We start from the raw sequence: 17,294 nt of genomic DNA on the forward strand, positions 1-17,294 counted from the left end.
CGAGCGACTTTCACAATAAAAAACCAACAAAACTTTCAATGAAGACTTACAGGAAAAATGTTGGATGGATACCCCGTATCCTTTCTTTTCTATTATATGTGGTCCTATGTGGTAGAGTGGAATTTGATATAATTATGTTTAATTTTTTTTTGTAATTGTGTATGTACTGATGATTTGATTTCAATTGATATTTTAATGAATGTGATTGTATAGTCTCACAATAGTTTCAAATTAGTATTTTCTTACAGGGGCATTAGCTGTCAAATTCATCTTCACCGATTTGACTCAAATTATCATATTTGATTTATAACATACTAAAACGTATATCTAAATTACAAAAAGTCCAAAATAAACAATTAACAATGCATGGACTCGATAATATGTATCAACATTTCGTGTGTATTTTTGTCTAGACGTCATCTAATCAACCATCGAGATGACCTCCGAAGATTGCCGGCGGTCATATAACCCGATATAAACATAAATATAAATATAAACAGATATCGTCCACGTGCATATTTGATTTCAAATTGTAGGTTAAAAAGTATGTTTATCGTCGTTTTTACCTGTGTAAGAATCGAATCAGTCAACCAATTGATTCATCCTTGTTTCACTTTCAATGTTGACATTATTTTCCTTTTAAAAGCTGAATACATGCGTAACCCATCTCCAGCTAAGGGGTTAAATTAAAGGTCACACGAATACTGATTCAATGAGGTCGAATTATTCACTTGCGAGTGAATAATTCATCAGCGATGTTTCTTATTTTATTTTGACAAACCTGAACCAAATTGGTTGCTAAAAGCTTATTAGTATTTCACTATATCACTTTCTATAATTATTGAACAAAAACAAAATCATATTTTATTTTTTTTATCTCGAAGCTTATGCTATTAAATTTACTATTTTTATTTGATTACATTTGACTTGAAATAATATTCTTTTTAATTTCATTTGACTGTGTTTTATTTGAAAGTTGTACATTCCGTGTAAATAAATTGTTAAGTTCCATTTCATTTCAAGTTGTGTCTCTGTTCAGCCAAAATTTGATATCAGGTAACCCGATGATCGAATATGGACGAAGTACTAGCCACTACACGTCCTAGGAGATGTAGACACCGACCCCCTCCTGTTACAATATATTTTCAAATATTGTTAGTTGAATTTATTCAAATAAAATGAATTATGTTATTTTCTGTATATTTTCACATGTAGTAACAAATTGAATGATTTTCAATTTGCCCAGTATACATGTATATGGGTGCAGCATATTTTAGAAGAAAGAAAAAAAAGAATTGTGCAGGTGGTGTTCCAAGAGCTCATCACGTACAGGACATAAATTGACAATTACCGACTATACAGTGTGGGATTTTCTCATTGTTGAAGGCCGTACTGCTGCCTATAATTGCTTACATCCACTTCATTTGAATGTGGGTGGATAGTTGTCTCATTGGCAATCATACGACATCTCCTTATTTTAAATTAAACTTTTGATATACATTTTAGACTTTTAGTGCAGACGCTTTTTTTTTTTTTGCAAAGTGTAAAATTCCATTGCTGAATTGCTATAATTCGTTGGTTATTGCTGTATCTCGGAGAAACCTCTATTTTATTCTTAAGTCAATTGTGTATAATAATTCATTTCTCAAATTATTTCAATAGTCTAAGATATTCTACAGAGTATGCAAGATTTTGTAAAAATAACTGAGTGATTGGAGGAAGGAATCAGTGCATGGAGTGAGTCACTGACCTTCATGAATAATAAATACAATTAAATCACCATAAAATGCTAAAAGCTTAATGAATTATCAAAATACTAAATAATCCTAATCAAAAGATTATTATGGAGGAAAATAATATAAAACCGAAAGAAAGAATATTCTTATATATAAATGACATCTAAATAGTTAAACATTCATTTTAAAACCTTTATCCTTTTTAGCATCTGTGAAAATAGATTTTTATATAAAATAAAAGAAACTTGACTCATCAAACATACCATGCTTATAATTTTGTACGACAGAAGCGGGTTTCGTCTAAAAAACACCAAAAAAACTCACCAGTAACGCTCGAATAAAACAATTGAAAAGGCCAAATAAAGTACAAAGTTGGAGAGCATATTTATGTTTAATTTTGTTTATATATGTTTATTCTGTGGTCATATTATGAGGCCATATTTTAAACACTGAATACACCAGTTATAAACCATGATTTGATGTAAATATGAGTATTTATAGTGTTTTAGCCTTCAAATAAGCACGTCAGGTAAGAAAAGACTTGAATTATATGTTTTTTTTTATAATTTAATTAGTTGTTTGCTTATTTTGCTTACTAGACTTTGCTAAGTTGCTGCATGTAGTTATTTTAATGCTTTGAAGTATAATTTTGTATGAAATTAGAATATTTATTACCAATAAGTTTATGAGATGCATAAACAAATACATGTAAGAAACAAGTTTCATTTGAGTCTTGATGCAGAAAATACAGATGTATAAAATAAGAAGATGTGGTATGATTGCAAATGAGACCCCTCTCCACCAGAGACCAAATGACATAGAAGTTTACAACTATAGGTCACCGTACGACCTTCAACAATGATCTGATTACAATCTTATAAGGGTCTATGTAATACTGATTAAACTGAAATTAATGAGTGGTATCACTGATGCAGTTATTGCTACCTGAGTATCTATGTGTGAACATTTTCCTGAACTTTTGTGTCTATATTTTAATGTACAATTTGTGTCTATAAAAATAAGAATATGTGGTACTATTGCCAATGAGACAACTCCCAACAAGAGACCAAATGACACAGAAATTAACAACTAAAGGTCACCGTACGACCTTCAACAATGAGCAAAACCCATACCTCATAGTTAGCTATAAAAGGCCCCAAAATGACAAATGTAAAATAATTCAAACGAGAAAGATTTATGCACAAAACACTGAACGAAAAAAAAAAATGATATGCAACAACACACGACAACCACTGAATTACAGGCTACTGACTTGGGACAGGCACATACAGAATGTGGCCGGGGTTTAATACAATGTATGTTTGCGGGCGACCAACCCTCCCATAACCTGGACACTGGTGTAACAGCACACTATATGAACAAACTATAAAAATCAGTTGAAAAGGATTTAACTCATCAGATCGATACATGATAATGACCATATATTAGTTTTACTTAAAATGTTGTGTAGTGCTAAGTACTAGTACTTGTTTCATATGGGATGTCAGAGTTATCTTTCTTTTCACCAAGTATTTATAGTATTTTGTAGTTGATAATAATCTGAATCCTCTACTAATAAAGAATCTATTTATTCAACCGCTGTTCAATAGTCATAAATCGACGAAGCGAAAACAGATCCGGGTCACAAACCAAAACCGAGGGAAACACATCAACTATAAGAGACAACAGAAACACTGAACTGCTACAAAAACAAACGCCAACATACATAGAAACGGATTATTTGATAACAACTGCCATATTCCTGACCTGGTACAGGATATTTGAAGAAAAAAATGATGGGTTGAACCTGGTTTTATGGCTAGCCAAACCTCCCGCTTATATGGCACTGTTAAAAATACCGCTAAAATGACAACATTACGTGACAGGATTACAGTACAAATAAATGCAAGAACACTCAGGACAGAGAAATACATAAATAAATAATATAATAGTACATTATAACATGTAAACCACAGAATAAAAACGGACACCTCCCATGAATTTACGACAGTACACCAGAACACCACAATAGAATTATAAACTGTGCGTCACACGAATGTATCAACGCCACAAAAAGTGACGTATTTTTTATGACCGTTTATTCTATCCCAGTTAAATTTCTAAAAATAGAATATAAAATTGGGATTGAGTTTGTAATGGTGTTTTTTTTAATGTATTTTCTAACAATGACAAGAATTTTAAAATGGAATTGTGTTTGCAATGGTGTTATTATTTGTATTTTCTAACCATGTCGGTCTAAGTTATTTGATTCTTTGTCCTTATAGTTTCATTACAAAAGACGAAAATGAAGATATTGAGACGAATTTTGGACGGCACAAGAAACTTACAAAATGATATTGGGTGTTTTCTGGAAATCCTTCAATCTGAAGACATTAAATATTCCACGTTCATCTTTTTTCGTCTGTCTCTGCATTTTCCCGGGTTAATAGAAACCATGTGAAAGATAGACGGATGATAGTAAGTATCAACTACCAATCGACAATGTCTTTAAAATGAAAGAAAAATAAATAAAACTCCAGACAATAAACGAGGCAGTTTAAGTTTGGTTTGGGTGGTTTGACAGTAAAGTTTAAAATGAATCTTCGTTGTCATTCAAATGTTGAGAGGAGCGGGGGACCTGTAGCTGGTATTAAAGCAAAACGCTTTCCGATTACTTAAAGCTTAAGTCTAATCTAACAACTGGCACGCATATATCATAATTTCTTAATGTTTTCTAACTTTGATATGCGAATATCTACAAGTGATTTTAACCGAAGTTTTCAGTTATTAAGAACATTCTACCCCAGAAATATATTACCTTGGCCGTATTTGCCATAACCTGTCGGAATTTTGAGTCATCAATGCTCTTCAACATCGTACTTTATTTGGTCTTTTTAACCTTTTCGATTCGAGCGCAACTATCGAGTCTTTTTGTAGACGAAACGTGCGTCTGGCGTACACAATTTTAATTCTGGTATCTGTGATGAGTTTATTTACAACCACATGGTCGATTTCACTGCTGGTGGAGGACCCCCCCCCCCCCCCCCCCCCATGTTTCACAGATTGTCCGCCAAAGAATGAGTTACAAATGTTACATCCAAACTAGTTATTTTAAATCGTTAATGTATAATAACAGCCTGTAGGGCTCTGTTTAATTATTTTATATTCTATTTGAATTGATGTCGATATAATACTAACAAAAATCAAATTATAGAGATCTGCGGCAATATTATTTTACATAGACATATTTAGATACATTTTATTCAATTTTTCCAGTTTTAGATGATTGTTTTTTAAAAGGAAGCTTTCGAATAAGATATCAGAAATATATTTTTCAATATTTAGAATATATTTTGAGTAATGTTGACAAAAAAACCTTCAAGTAAGTTTGCATTACAGTTGACAAATTTTCCGTTTTTCTCAGTGTTTTTGGAGATTTTATGATTTTTTTTAATGTTTTTTCCTCAAATTATTAGCTTAATAATTTTTTGATATGGACTTTTGTTAGCTTCCTCATATACACTCATGTTTGTGGTGTTTCAAATATAGTTACATTAGACAAATTATTCAGCTTCCTCTTTTCGGAGATTTTATAATAAAAATCTTAGTATTAACATCAAACCACTTACTTAATAGTTTTTGGTAATGAACTGTAAAAAATTTATCAATTTCCTTATATACAATATCTTGTTTGCGATGTTTCAAAAATAGCTACGTTTGACAAATTTTCCGGTTTCCTGTTTTCGGAGATTTTATGATATAAATTTTAGTTTTCATCTCCAAATTTTTATTTCTGGTAATTAAATTTTATCATTTCCTTTGTGCAATCATGTTTGTAATGTTTCAAAAAAAGTTACATTGCAATAAAAAATGTTGCTTCATTAAAGACATTAATATTAAAATTTCTTAATTTTCATTGATTTTTTTAATTGAAAAACGACGAGTTTAACCCAAAATCATCAATGTAAACCATTGTTATCTATTATCTTGGTGGACATGTTGAAGGCCGTACTTTGACCTAAAATTGTTGACTTTTTACACATTGTGACTTGGATGGAATGTTGTCTCATTGGCACTCATACCACATCTTCTTATTTCTAAGTATATCAAATATGATCACACCCTTGACACAAACACACTTGAGTAGTTGTCAGCCTGCTATTCAGAACAAATGTAAAAAGTTTCCATACAGACGAAACAAAAGAATCTCAATGTTAAAAAAAACGGCCTCACAAAAGATGAATGGTTGGTGCCTTACAACTTTTTTTCTGATCGTCATGATTGTGGTACATCATCAAGTTAATTCAAATTATATGCTGTATGTACCTAGATATTTTTTCATATTTCAAAAGTTAAATACACAAATGAATCTCAATGTTAAAAAACCGGCCTCACAAAAAATGAATGGTTGGTGCCTAACAACCTTTTTTCTGATCGTCATGATTGTGGCACACCATCAAGTTAATTTTAATTATATGCTGTATATACCTAGATATTTTTTTTTCATATTTCAAACTTTAAATACATACACAAATGAATCTCAATGTTAAAACACCATCCTTACAAAAGATGAATGGTTGGTGCCTTACAACCTTTTTCTGATCGTCATGATTGTGGCCCATCATCAAGTTAATTTTAAGAGCTTTTGATATTGCCATTTGATTAAGGACTTTCCATTTTGAATTTTCCTCGAAGTTCAGTATTTTTGTGATTTTACCTTTTAATGTATGTACCTAGATGATCTTTTTCATATTTCAAACTTTAAATACATACAATGTATGTTCATCAGTGTATAACTTGAGGAAGTAAATATTCATAAGAAACGTAATTTCCCTTACGATCTCACGGAAAATAAAATACGAAACGTTTGACTTGCACAATTACGTATATGAGAGATACTGAATGTGAGTACATGTATATTTATTATATCTGTCCGGAAAGACGTTCTGAAAATATTTTGAATTTGTTTTGATAGCCAATCTTTAACAGCCGATGCTAGATTTCAATATATGACATAGTGAAGTTTGGATATTTTCGTATATTGAGTTACATGTAATGATAAGAAGACCTGATATCATAAAATTTCGTTATGCTCATATTAGTAAAGGAGTTACGGTAGATCTGAATTTTGATCAGATTGGACTTCCACACTTAAGAGCAATGTTTAAGGACTTGAACAACTAAAGGTCACCAGTCTGGTCTATTTTTTTAATCACAACCCATGAATTGATTAAACATGCCGAAAACAGAAAATAACAATTGTATTTATTTATTTTTTGGCCCATTATTCTTCAATATGTTGTCGATATGAAGGACACTTTAAATATATATTCATGTGTCATATTATCAATTATGTGCAGGTAAAAAAAAAGACGAAAATGATTAGTTTCTGAAATTTTGTACAAATTTCCTTTGGACATAGTATAAATTAATGCCTTCTTGTGGTGTTTATGAAGTTTGTGTATCGAATTTACTCAGAAGAACAGTGGTCGATATTAGAGTATAAGTCCAGAAGGCATAATTGACCGCTATATGTCTTTTGGATACTTGTGATTACCTGCTGCTTTATTATTGACACATACCAATAGATATAAGAAGATGTGGTATGAGTGCCAATGAGACAACTCTCCATCCATGGTTATCAGCATGATATATCATGATAATTACTTTGAGCTTGTTTATGTGCCTGTACGAATTCAGGAACCAGTGGTGTCATTATTTATATTTGTCGATTATTTTGTCCTGCAACGAATATAAAATAAGGGGATGTAGTATAATTGCCAATGATATAACTATCCTGCAAGCAGAGACCAAATAGCAACTATATGTCGCGATACAGCCTTCAACAATGAGCAAAACCCATAACGCTTAGAAAACTATAAAATGCCCTGACATTACAAAATGTAAAACAATCCAAATGAAAATTATATACAACAACAAACGACAACCACTACATTACAGCGACTCATTTCACAAAAAATCTTACGAGAAAAATACTCGTAAGTCATGAAAATTTCAGTATAACTTACGATAGATTTTTATCGTTGGATTTTTTGTGAAAAGAGCCCCTGGCTCTTGACATCAAGTTGCGAAAGGAATGCGACAGGGATAAACATGCGTTGGTTTTGATTGGAGTCTTTGGTACTCAAAGTTGCATACAACAGTCATCTCTTTTTACTCAAAAATTAACTTAAATTCTCCCTCGTCATGCTCGTCCATTCCTTTACCACAATTCTTGGTATAATAAATAAAACAAAATTATAGTTATATGTTTGGTTGCTCGCAGTAACTTCTTTTTTCTAGCAAAAATGTTTAATAACATTATAAACCAATATTCTATATAACAACAATATACAATTTTTTCATACAAAATGTCCAATACATTTTAATGAACTGAAATCAAACTAATATTATAATCATACATTAATATGCGAAATTAAACGGCGAACTGACTGACTGTCGTAGTTACTTTGAGCCTCTTCGATAAACTGACACCCAAACAATTGCATAACGGAACCCACCTTTTAAACTACTTAAGTATTTCACGTTCATATATTACCAATATATATTTATATCCAAAAAAAAAAGAACTCGTTATACAACTACTATAAACAGTTGAGAACATTTAAATAGTATAACTCATAGCACAGGAAAAACCCAAGTCTCAACGAAAAGAAATTCAATTACTGATCCAAAAGGTTGTAAGAGAGGTAATTTGATCAATACTATTGAAAAGGGTATAAAAGCACGTGATGTGCACATGGAAAACATATCATTTGTTTTTTTTTACCTTATATTTCTATTTTTGTATAAATTGATCTTCCTTGTTGGCCTCAACAGGTAAGAGTTTTATTTTAGATTTTTAGATTTTTATATAAAGTCCCCGATCATTTATATAGAGATAAAACCATTTCCAATGTATTTATTTCACAGCTTGATCATTTTCAAATTGTCATTCAATTCAATTTTTACTCAAATTTATTGTTTTAAAGGTTCATATGCGTCTTTTGAAGTCTTGTCTTATCTGCAAAACGTGAAAGTAAATGATTCATAAACTTGAAACATTACTTTAAAATTCCGATGGATTCCGTCGAGAATTATCCAAGATAATGCACAAGAAGTGAAAGAAAAGACCAATGAGGTAGGAGCGTAAAAGGGGGGGGGGGGGGGGGGGGTGGTATCTGCACGGAAGAACGCGAAATAAAATTGCCATTTCACGATGAACGAACAATTAAAAAATTTCTTGCACGTTGATCTTTTTACCGATTTCACGAAACACGGTGAATAACGAACCTTTTTCACGGCTGCACGTGAAATAAAAATGGCAAAACACGTTGCACGAAAATAACCCTTTACCACCCTCCTTGAAAAGACTAAAATACTCCGCCGACCGATTTGTTAAAGGTTGCAGGCCAGTGATTGTTATTATAATTAAAAAAAAAAAAAAAAAAAAAATGAACATGTCTTCAAACGCCCAAATGTTGCGTCATGGACAACCCTTAAAGTTGCCCGTGGTTGACATACCCCGTGCTGCAATCGAAAACATACTTAGGAGGCGACCATTTGCTGTTTGGGGTGTATAAATACTAATGCACGTTCGATCGAAATATGGTTGTTGAATCCGTAGCCCTGTGTTCGGAGTGTCAAACTCTCTGAAGAGAAGAACCCATACAATTTGGAATAGTTGGGATTTTTATACTATTGAACTCAGATTTAGTGTCATTTTTTTCTCATCCTGAATAGGTATGAAATCAGTAGCGTAGCAGTAGACTTAAAAGTGTGTGCGTTTGTGTGTATGTGTGTGGGGGGGGGGGGGTCAAATTTCTGAAAGTGACAAGCAAAAACATTAGCCCCTGAAATGTTTGCCAATAGACGTTAAGCAAATAATCAATTATAGTAAGTCATACATTCATTACAAATATTTAATTGTCCCATCAGACAAGTGTTTAAACAATCTCGTATTGCGTGTTAATCGCATTATATCCGCCAAAAGTTAAGCACCACCTATTTTTATTCCATCGAAATTTTTTTCATTTAAAAAAATCAGTTAATCCTCGAAAAAGAGAAAATATTCATGTAGCAATTTTGCTAACATATACCATAAACAAACCGTAGACTTAAGTTTGTTCACGTATGCAGGTTCTATGAATTTGAAATTTGCGTTCATAGAAATAGTGAAAATTACACAAATCAGAAACGGAATTTAAGTTTCACTTTGATTTTATTTTTTACAACAATTAATCACCCAATATCATTAAAAGTCTCTACAAATAATTTTTGGTATGTTCGGCAAATTTAATGTCAATATTTGAGTCAATAGAATGTGTAACACCCTCTCTTCCGGTACAGTTCATACTCTGTACAAGCCTTCTGAACTTTAGTTGAGCAAATTTATTCCATTCAGCAACAACTGCGCTTCTTAAATCGCTAAGATTTTGCAAAGATGGATCTCTGCGATTGAGATTTCTGCCAATGGCATCCCAGACATGTTCGATAAGGTTCATGTCTGGAGACATGGAAGGCCAAAAGATAGTGTCAATGGCTTCTTGCTCTTTGTACTCTTTGTACTCGGTTACAGTCCTTGCCATGTGTGGTCTAGCATTGTCGTACATGCACAAGGGTCTTGAAGCAAGTGGAGGATTATCAAAATGAGGGACTACAATGTTTCTAAGCACAAAATCCCTGTATGTCTGTCCGTTCATGTTACCCTGCAGAATATGCATACTCACCTTACAACAGTATGAGAAGAAGCCCCATACTGTAACACCACCAGCAACGTATGAAGTCGTTGGGCAAATGTTGTTTTGATCATTAGCAGTTTTATTTCCACGACAAACTCGTATTCTGCCGTCTATTGGTCGTAACAGAAACTGACTCTCATTTGACCAATGAACATTTTGCCAGCTTCTCATGTTCTAGCGTCGATGGTCATTAGCCCTTTGAAACATGATTATACGGTGCCTGGCTGTTAGGGCAGGTCTCTTGACAACACGACGTGCTCTTATGTAGTCTCTATGAAGTCGACGGACCAATGTTCGAACACTAACATGACCACCTTGACGCCAGTGGTGTCTAAGTTGTGGGGCAGGAGTAAATGGGTTGGCTTTAGCACAACCAATAAGGAGTCTGTCATTACGATCGGTAGTTAAACGGGGTCTTCCGGACCTTGCATGGTCTATCATTTACAGTTCCTGTGTCAACATGACGTTGTAAAAATCTGACAATGACGGTGTGTTTAACATTGAAATGGTTACCTATGCATCTAGTGCTCCTACCGACATTTGACATGTCAATTGCTTGTGAAGGTTCAGTCACATATAACTTACCTCTTGCCATATTTCACAGTGACTTGGTGAAGGTCAAATTTCACCTGTACGCGTGACAGTAGGAAGATGATTTAAAGGCATCGAAACAGTGTATTCGAAAAAGTGCAGATGACCTTTAATAAAAAATTGCTTGGCGTATTTATCGGAGTTTATTTTTTTTTGGTCGTAATGAATTTTCTTAGTGTATGTTATAGGCAATTCATAACACCAAACATAAATATTTTTTTCGCAATAGTTAAAAAAATATTGCCAGTTATATTTAGGTGGTGCTTAACTTTTGGCGGACTGTATATAAAGTGCTTGATAAGTACTTATCAATTTACATGAAAATCCAGCATATACCGTTTCCTGTATATTCCTTCTCTCTACTGGATACTAACTACATAATTGTTCTGATATTCAACGTTATGATTTCAAATTCAAATTCGTTTACTTTATTTTTATAATCACAGGTCCCTTTAAGGAATTACTCATTTTGACAATATCGTTCACACTTTCATACAATTCTTTTTCGCTCCGCTCACTCTGAATATGTAAATTAGGTACAGCACAATAAAACTTACATAAAAGTCATCATTGCATCACTGGTGATATGAACGGTTCGGTAAACATTTTCCAAACACCTTTCATTTATGGTATCAGCAATCAAAGCGAGCTGCAAAGATACTGTGAAACTATCTACTCATGGATCTAGACAGAAGATGATTCTAAAAAATCAAAAGACCTGTTGGATTATACACAATCAGCATTCCTCTCCTTGACTCCCCTGTACTGATTTAAAAACGAACTCCTTATTTAAAACTTATTAAAATGGAAGAACAAATCAAACTTTGTATCATTAAATATATTGGATAACGTAGAAATCTTTATTGGACATAATCATCAAAACGAATGATTATAAAAAATAAGAAGATGTGGTATGATTGCCAATGAGACAATTCTCCACAGGAGACCACATGGCTCAGAAATTTTACAACTATAGGTCACCATACGACCTTCAACAATGAGCAAAACCCATACCGCATAGTCAGCTATATGATTAAAATTGAGAATGGAAATGGGGAATGTGTCAAAGAGACAACAACCCGACCAAAGAGCAGAAAACAGCCGAAGGCCACCAATGGGTCTTCAACACAGCGAGAAAATCCCGCACCCGGAGTCGGGCTTCGGCTGGCCACTAAACAAAAATGTGTACTAGTTCATTGAAAATGGGCGTCACACTAAACTCCAAAACATATAAATGAACTAAAATTAAAAAACATACAAGACTAACAAAGGCCAGAGGCTCCAGACTTGGGACAGGCGCAAAAATGCGGCGGGGTTAAACATGTTTTGTGAGACCTCAACCCTCCCCTATACCTCTAGCCAATGTAGAATAAACAAACACACAGCAATACGCACAGTAAAACTCAGTTTAAAAGAAGTTCGAGTCCGATGTCAGAATAGGTAACAAAAGAAACTAAGCAAAATGACAATGATACATAAATTAACAAAGGACTACTAGCAGTTACTGACATGCCAGCTCCAGACCTCAATTAAACTGATTGAAAGATTATGTCTTCATCATATGAAAATCAAGCACAATCATTATCTTTTTGATCACATGTTTGTTATATTTGGTTTGACAGATAGTCGGCGTTCCTGTGAAATTTGGTCAAGAATTAGCTGTTACATTTGGTCAAGTGTTACGGTTACAGAATGTACATGTACCGATGCTTTTTAGTTTGGTAATACCATCATTTATCAGCCCGGCATTGAGAATTGATGAACTGATGCTTTATTACTAAACGATCTTGACTTACCATTGGATTATATCATGAATATCATAACTAATGTAACTATAGTAAAGAGAGAAATTGCTTACTCTTCTGGAGCAGCAAAGTTCAACCTAATTTTTGGTTGAGTTCTTTTAAAATAATCAAATTTATTGTTTGTAACATTCATCATATAGGACAGGGAGAGAAAGAAAGAAAGAAAGAGATGTTTAATATATTAGAATATTTCTTATATATTTGTTTATTAATATTTATAGAAATATGGCAGAGGTCAGTCATTGTGCTGACTGTATTAGATCTGACAAGAAGTCGAATGCAACAGAATGGTGCCAAAACTGTTCAGAAAAGATTTGCTTAGCGTGCTCAAGAATTCATCGCCAGTTTATACCTCCACACAAAGTTGTGCGCACAGAAGAAGTTGCTAATCTTCTAAGCTCCATCACAAAAGAATCCAAATTCTGTGAATATCATCCAGATGAAAAGGCTGTTTTATTTTGTTGTCAGCACGATTCAATAATATGCAGTCTATGTGTACATCAGACGCATCAAAATTGCGATCGTATTATATCCATTGAAAGAGCATCAAAGGGTGTTAAGTCTGCCACAGCATTAGAGGACATAGAGAGACGAATTAAGCATATACATGAAGTAATGTTAAGAATTTCAACTGAATTAAAAAATTCACGCTCCCGCCTAATTGACAAAGAAGAAAAAATCAAATCAACTGTTAAAGATTTCCGAAAAAAGGTTAATGAATATTTCGATAAAATTGAAAGAGAACTTATTGAAGAAATGGATAAAATATGCAATCATTGTCAAACAAGTATGAGTCAACAGATATCAAAATTAGAAGCAGAATGTGCAGAATTAACAGGTTATAGTGATATTATTTCAGATCTGAAAAAGCAAGGATCTGAAATTAATTTGTTCCAGACAATTAAGATGTTAGACAGAAAAACACATGAGCAGGAAATACATATTCAAGAGCGAGCGACAGTCTATAATACATTCGAATTTTTGCCGCTGGAAAAGCTTACCGAATTTAACACAACTATTCCGTCATTTGGAAGTGTACATTGCACAACTGAACCATTAATAATACCGTCCATTATGCAAACTGAACAACAAGGCCAATATCCTGCTCATCCTGTGAACCATAAAATTCAAATGATTTCAACATTGAATATGGAGAAGTTACCGGGTGAAAATTTAATAGTTTTAGAGTCACGTTTTTTACCAGAAGGAAACATAATTCTATGTTTTATGAATAAAAAATTTGTTCTCGTTTGCAAAATTGACGGGTCTGGTTTAGAAAAATTAGAATTAGATTATGAACCAAAAAGAGTAGCAGTGGTCGATAGCAAAAGGGTCTATACTTTAAATGAAAAAGGTATAGATATGATTCTACTGAAACCATTGGAATCGGGCAAAGAAATCCTACGAAGTGGTAATTTATATGCAATATCGTGCTCAAAAGACCTTATTTGTGTAAGCAGCCACCTCAAGTTAACATTAGTTAATATTGATGGCCAAATCATTCGAGAAATGAAAATTAATTTCGATCCAAGGGACATCTTCCTATGTGAAGACCGACATATTTACTGCTCCCTTGCTATACATCCTATCATTAACGTTGTAGATCCGAACGGAAAATCTAGATACTTCCACCGTGATAAATATCTTTTGAATGCAATAGGCATTGTTGTCAATGATAATGGTGACGTGTTTTCATGTAGCAGTAAATACAATTGTGTCTTTAAGATTTGTCAAGATCGAAGTAAAAGCACCGTGATTTTAAATGTGGCAGATGGTGTTTCTAATCTTACTGGGTTTGATTTCTGCATTGAGTCGAAAGAGGTCTTAGTCATAAGTAATAATGGCAAATCTGTCAGTATTTTCAAAAGCCGAACTTAAGGGAAGATAGAATACAACAGTTACCAAACCTCACCACTTTTACCATTAAAAGGAAGTGTCATCGAATCAAGTGCACGTAGAAAATAATGAAGTATTATAATTCATTATTTATTAAACAACGTTCATCAACATTGTCTTATGAAATGAGTTTCGTTTCAGTAAATTGAAAAATCATGTACAGAATAACAGAAAAAAACGGGCGTGTGTACGCACAAGAAACACAGTCGTGAGAGGACACAAAATGTGTGTCCTGTATTCATCCGTCCTTCCTCTAAAGGAGTACATTCATTATTCACCCAAATTCGTCTTCTCCATGAATCAAGGTAGAATGTGTTATCTTGTAAAATACCTACACATACTTCTATTGAACCAGTTTCAGGATTTTTATTATTATGCACCAAAATGACGAATGGTAAAATTGAGTCAATTTTGTGAAAATTTAAATATACAGTGCACTGTTTGTCCTCTCATGTCCTCCTATAGATTTTAGCTACAAAGTTTATGCACATACTGAAGGTGTTCCTATTGTTACGATTTTTAGTTAAGTGAATAAATGATCATTAACAAAAGAGGAGCATTTGAATTTTGTAGCCCTTTTGAAAGAACACGTGCACTGATTGTCCACTAAACTCCGCAAACAGTTGTCCATAAAGAAGGTTTTTTTATTTTGCGGATAACATATTTAGAAACATGTTATATCTTTTGTCTTTTGCAATTTGTGCACTAGTGTTCACTCGACTTTTACAGTTGTTTAAAATTTTGCAGAATGTATATACACATCATAATGATGAGCACATTGTCAAGATTTTTATTTTACTGAATTATTAACAGACTCAGAATAATTTAACTTAGTCAATTTTGGCTAAATATTTCATATAAGGTACACATTTTATCCGCTCAACTCTTGCAGTTTCCAACAATGGCTTGCAGTTAAAAGCAACTGTTGTTTATAGAAGGAACATGCAGTATATCGTTTTGATCATTTTTTCATTTCTTAATAAAAATTCAAACACATTTTGCAAGCTTATAAAAGAGAATGGTGACGTATGTGAACATCGCGATTTACGGATTTGAATTATCAGTCATAAGCAGCTGCATATAAATCGATCAATAGTACCATAAGCACTCTTAACCAGGGATTTTTGTTTGAATGACAACATTTAAAAAAGTATTCTGCTGGAGATGTGGATGCTAAGACAATAAAGATCTGTTACAGTACAGTATAATTCTCTTTCCTCTTGCATTAGTATAAACACATTTGACGTCTTTACCGTTACACTTCTATACCACATTCTAACTTTTGATATAAAAGTAAGGAGATTTGGTATAATTGCCAATGAGACAACTATCCACCAAATGAAGTGGATGTAAGTAATTATAGGGACTGTAAGACCTTAAAACATTGCCTGTCAAGAAATTCCAGTTTCGCCGTCGATTGAAACTGTACAAGGGACAAATAAATGTAAATAAAAAATATTTCTATATTCATATACAAAGTTGGAACACAACATTGAATAAACTATTTAATAAAACCAAACAAGGCAGTATAAAAGTTTGGCGCGTATTCAGGATATCTCTTTTAACAAAACTAATAAACCAAGAAATACGTTCACCCAATCAAATATAATTATGATATACATACTAACATTCATCAGTGTACACAATGACACCAATGCTGTTTTAACTGATAACAATCTAATAGGCTGTTTTCATCAAATTAAGCTTTTTTGTCTAAATGAATGAATGCTGTTAAATGTGTCAGCCTAAAAATCATTCGGGCTTCTTCCCTTTACTAGCCCATGGAATTTGCACATGGTTCAATCGCTTTTATACCTACAATCAACAACACTTGTAACGAATACCAAATGTCCGTAAGTACTTGGCATCCGTTTTTCTTCTTCTTGTGATAGCAAGACGGTATTTTCTAGTGTACGCAGGTGACCCGAATGATGCACAATTAAACGCGATGTATAATTCCGTATTTTATTTCAAAATTATATGACATCAACTATATAGAGTTCGTGCAATTTTTGTTTAACGTATTTCATTGTTAATTCGTATTCGTTTTATCGAAAACGAAGGTTCCATCTCCCTCGGGCAAAGTTGACCTTACAATTAAGTTATTTTTTTTATGTCCTTTTTGTCACATCTTCTACCGTATCTAGATATTTAGACATCCCAGGCTTTCAAATTTTTGGATTGGTTCCTAATGCAGATAAATCATGAAAAGTGCTCCGGACATGCGAAATTCATAAAGTGTTATTTTAAATTCTATTGTAGGGTACACACCCATTGGAAATATGCAAATGTCAAATCTGATAATGTTTGGAAGAATGGAGGAAATATGGAAAAAAGTCCATAAACGTTAACACAGATCTGTTGATACGATGATGCGATTTTTAGCACTCCGAAAGTGTTAATGACACGCGATGTTAGAACTTTAATTATTAAAATAAATGTTTATTTTACCTTGTAAAACTGTTTAAATTGGACAAGAATTTGCACAAACTATGTTCTTCTTGGAAATTAACATTATTACAAAA

At 33.0% G+C, this 17,294-nt stretch overlaps 1 protein-coding gene across 1 annotated transcript; it reads left to right on the plus strand.

Moving 5' to 3' along the window:
* Window positions 1–8,558: 8,558 nt before the first annotated feature.
* On the plus strand, window positions 8,559–15,768 carry LOC127701297 (uncharacterized). The gene is made up of 2 exons (XM_052205171.1): window positions 8,559–8,576; window positions 13,095–15,768. The coding sequence occupies exon 2, from the start codon at window positions 13,099–13,101 to the stop codon at window positions 14,749–14,751; it is 1,653 nt and encodes a 550-aa protein (XP_052061131.1). The 5' UTR covers window positions 8,559–8,576; window positions 13,095–13,098; the 3' UTR covers window positions 14,752–15,768.
* The last annotated feature ends 1,526 nt before the right edge of the window (window positions 15,769–17,294 follow it).

Source organism: Mytilus californianus, unplaced genomic scaffold (assembly GCF_021869535.1).
Source record: "Mytilus californianus isolate M0D057914Y unplaced genomic scaffold, xbMytCali1.0.p SCAF_5, whole genome shotgun sequence".
Lineage (NCBI taxonomy): Eukaryota > Metazoa > Mollusca > Bivalvia > Mytilida > Mytilidae > Mytilus > Mytilus californianus.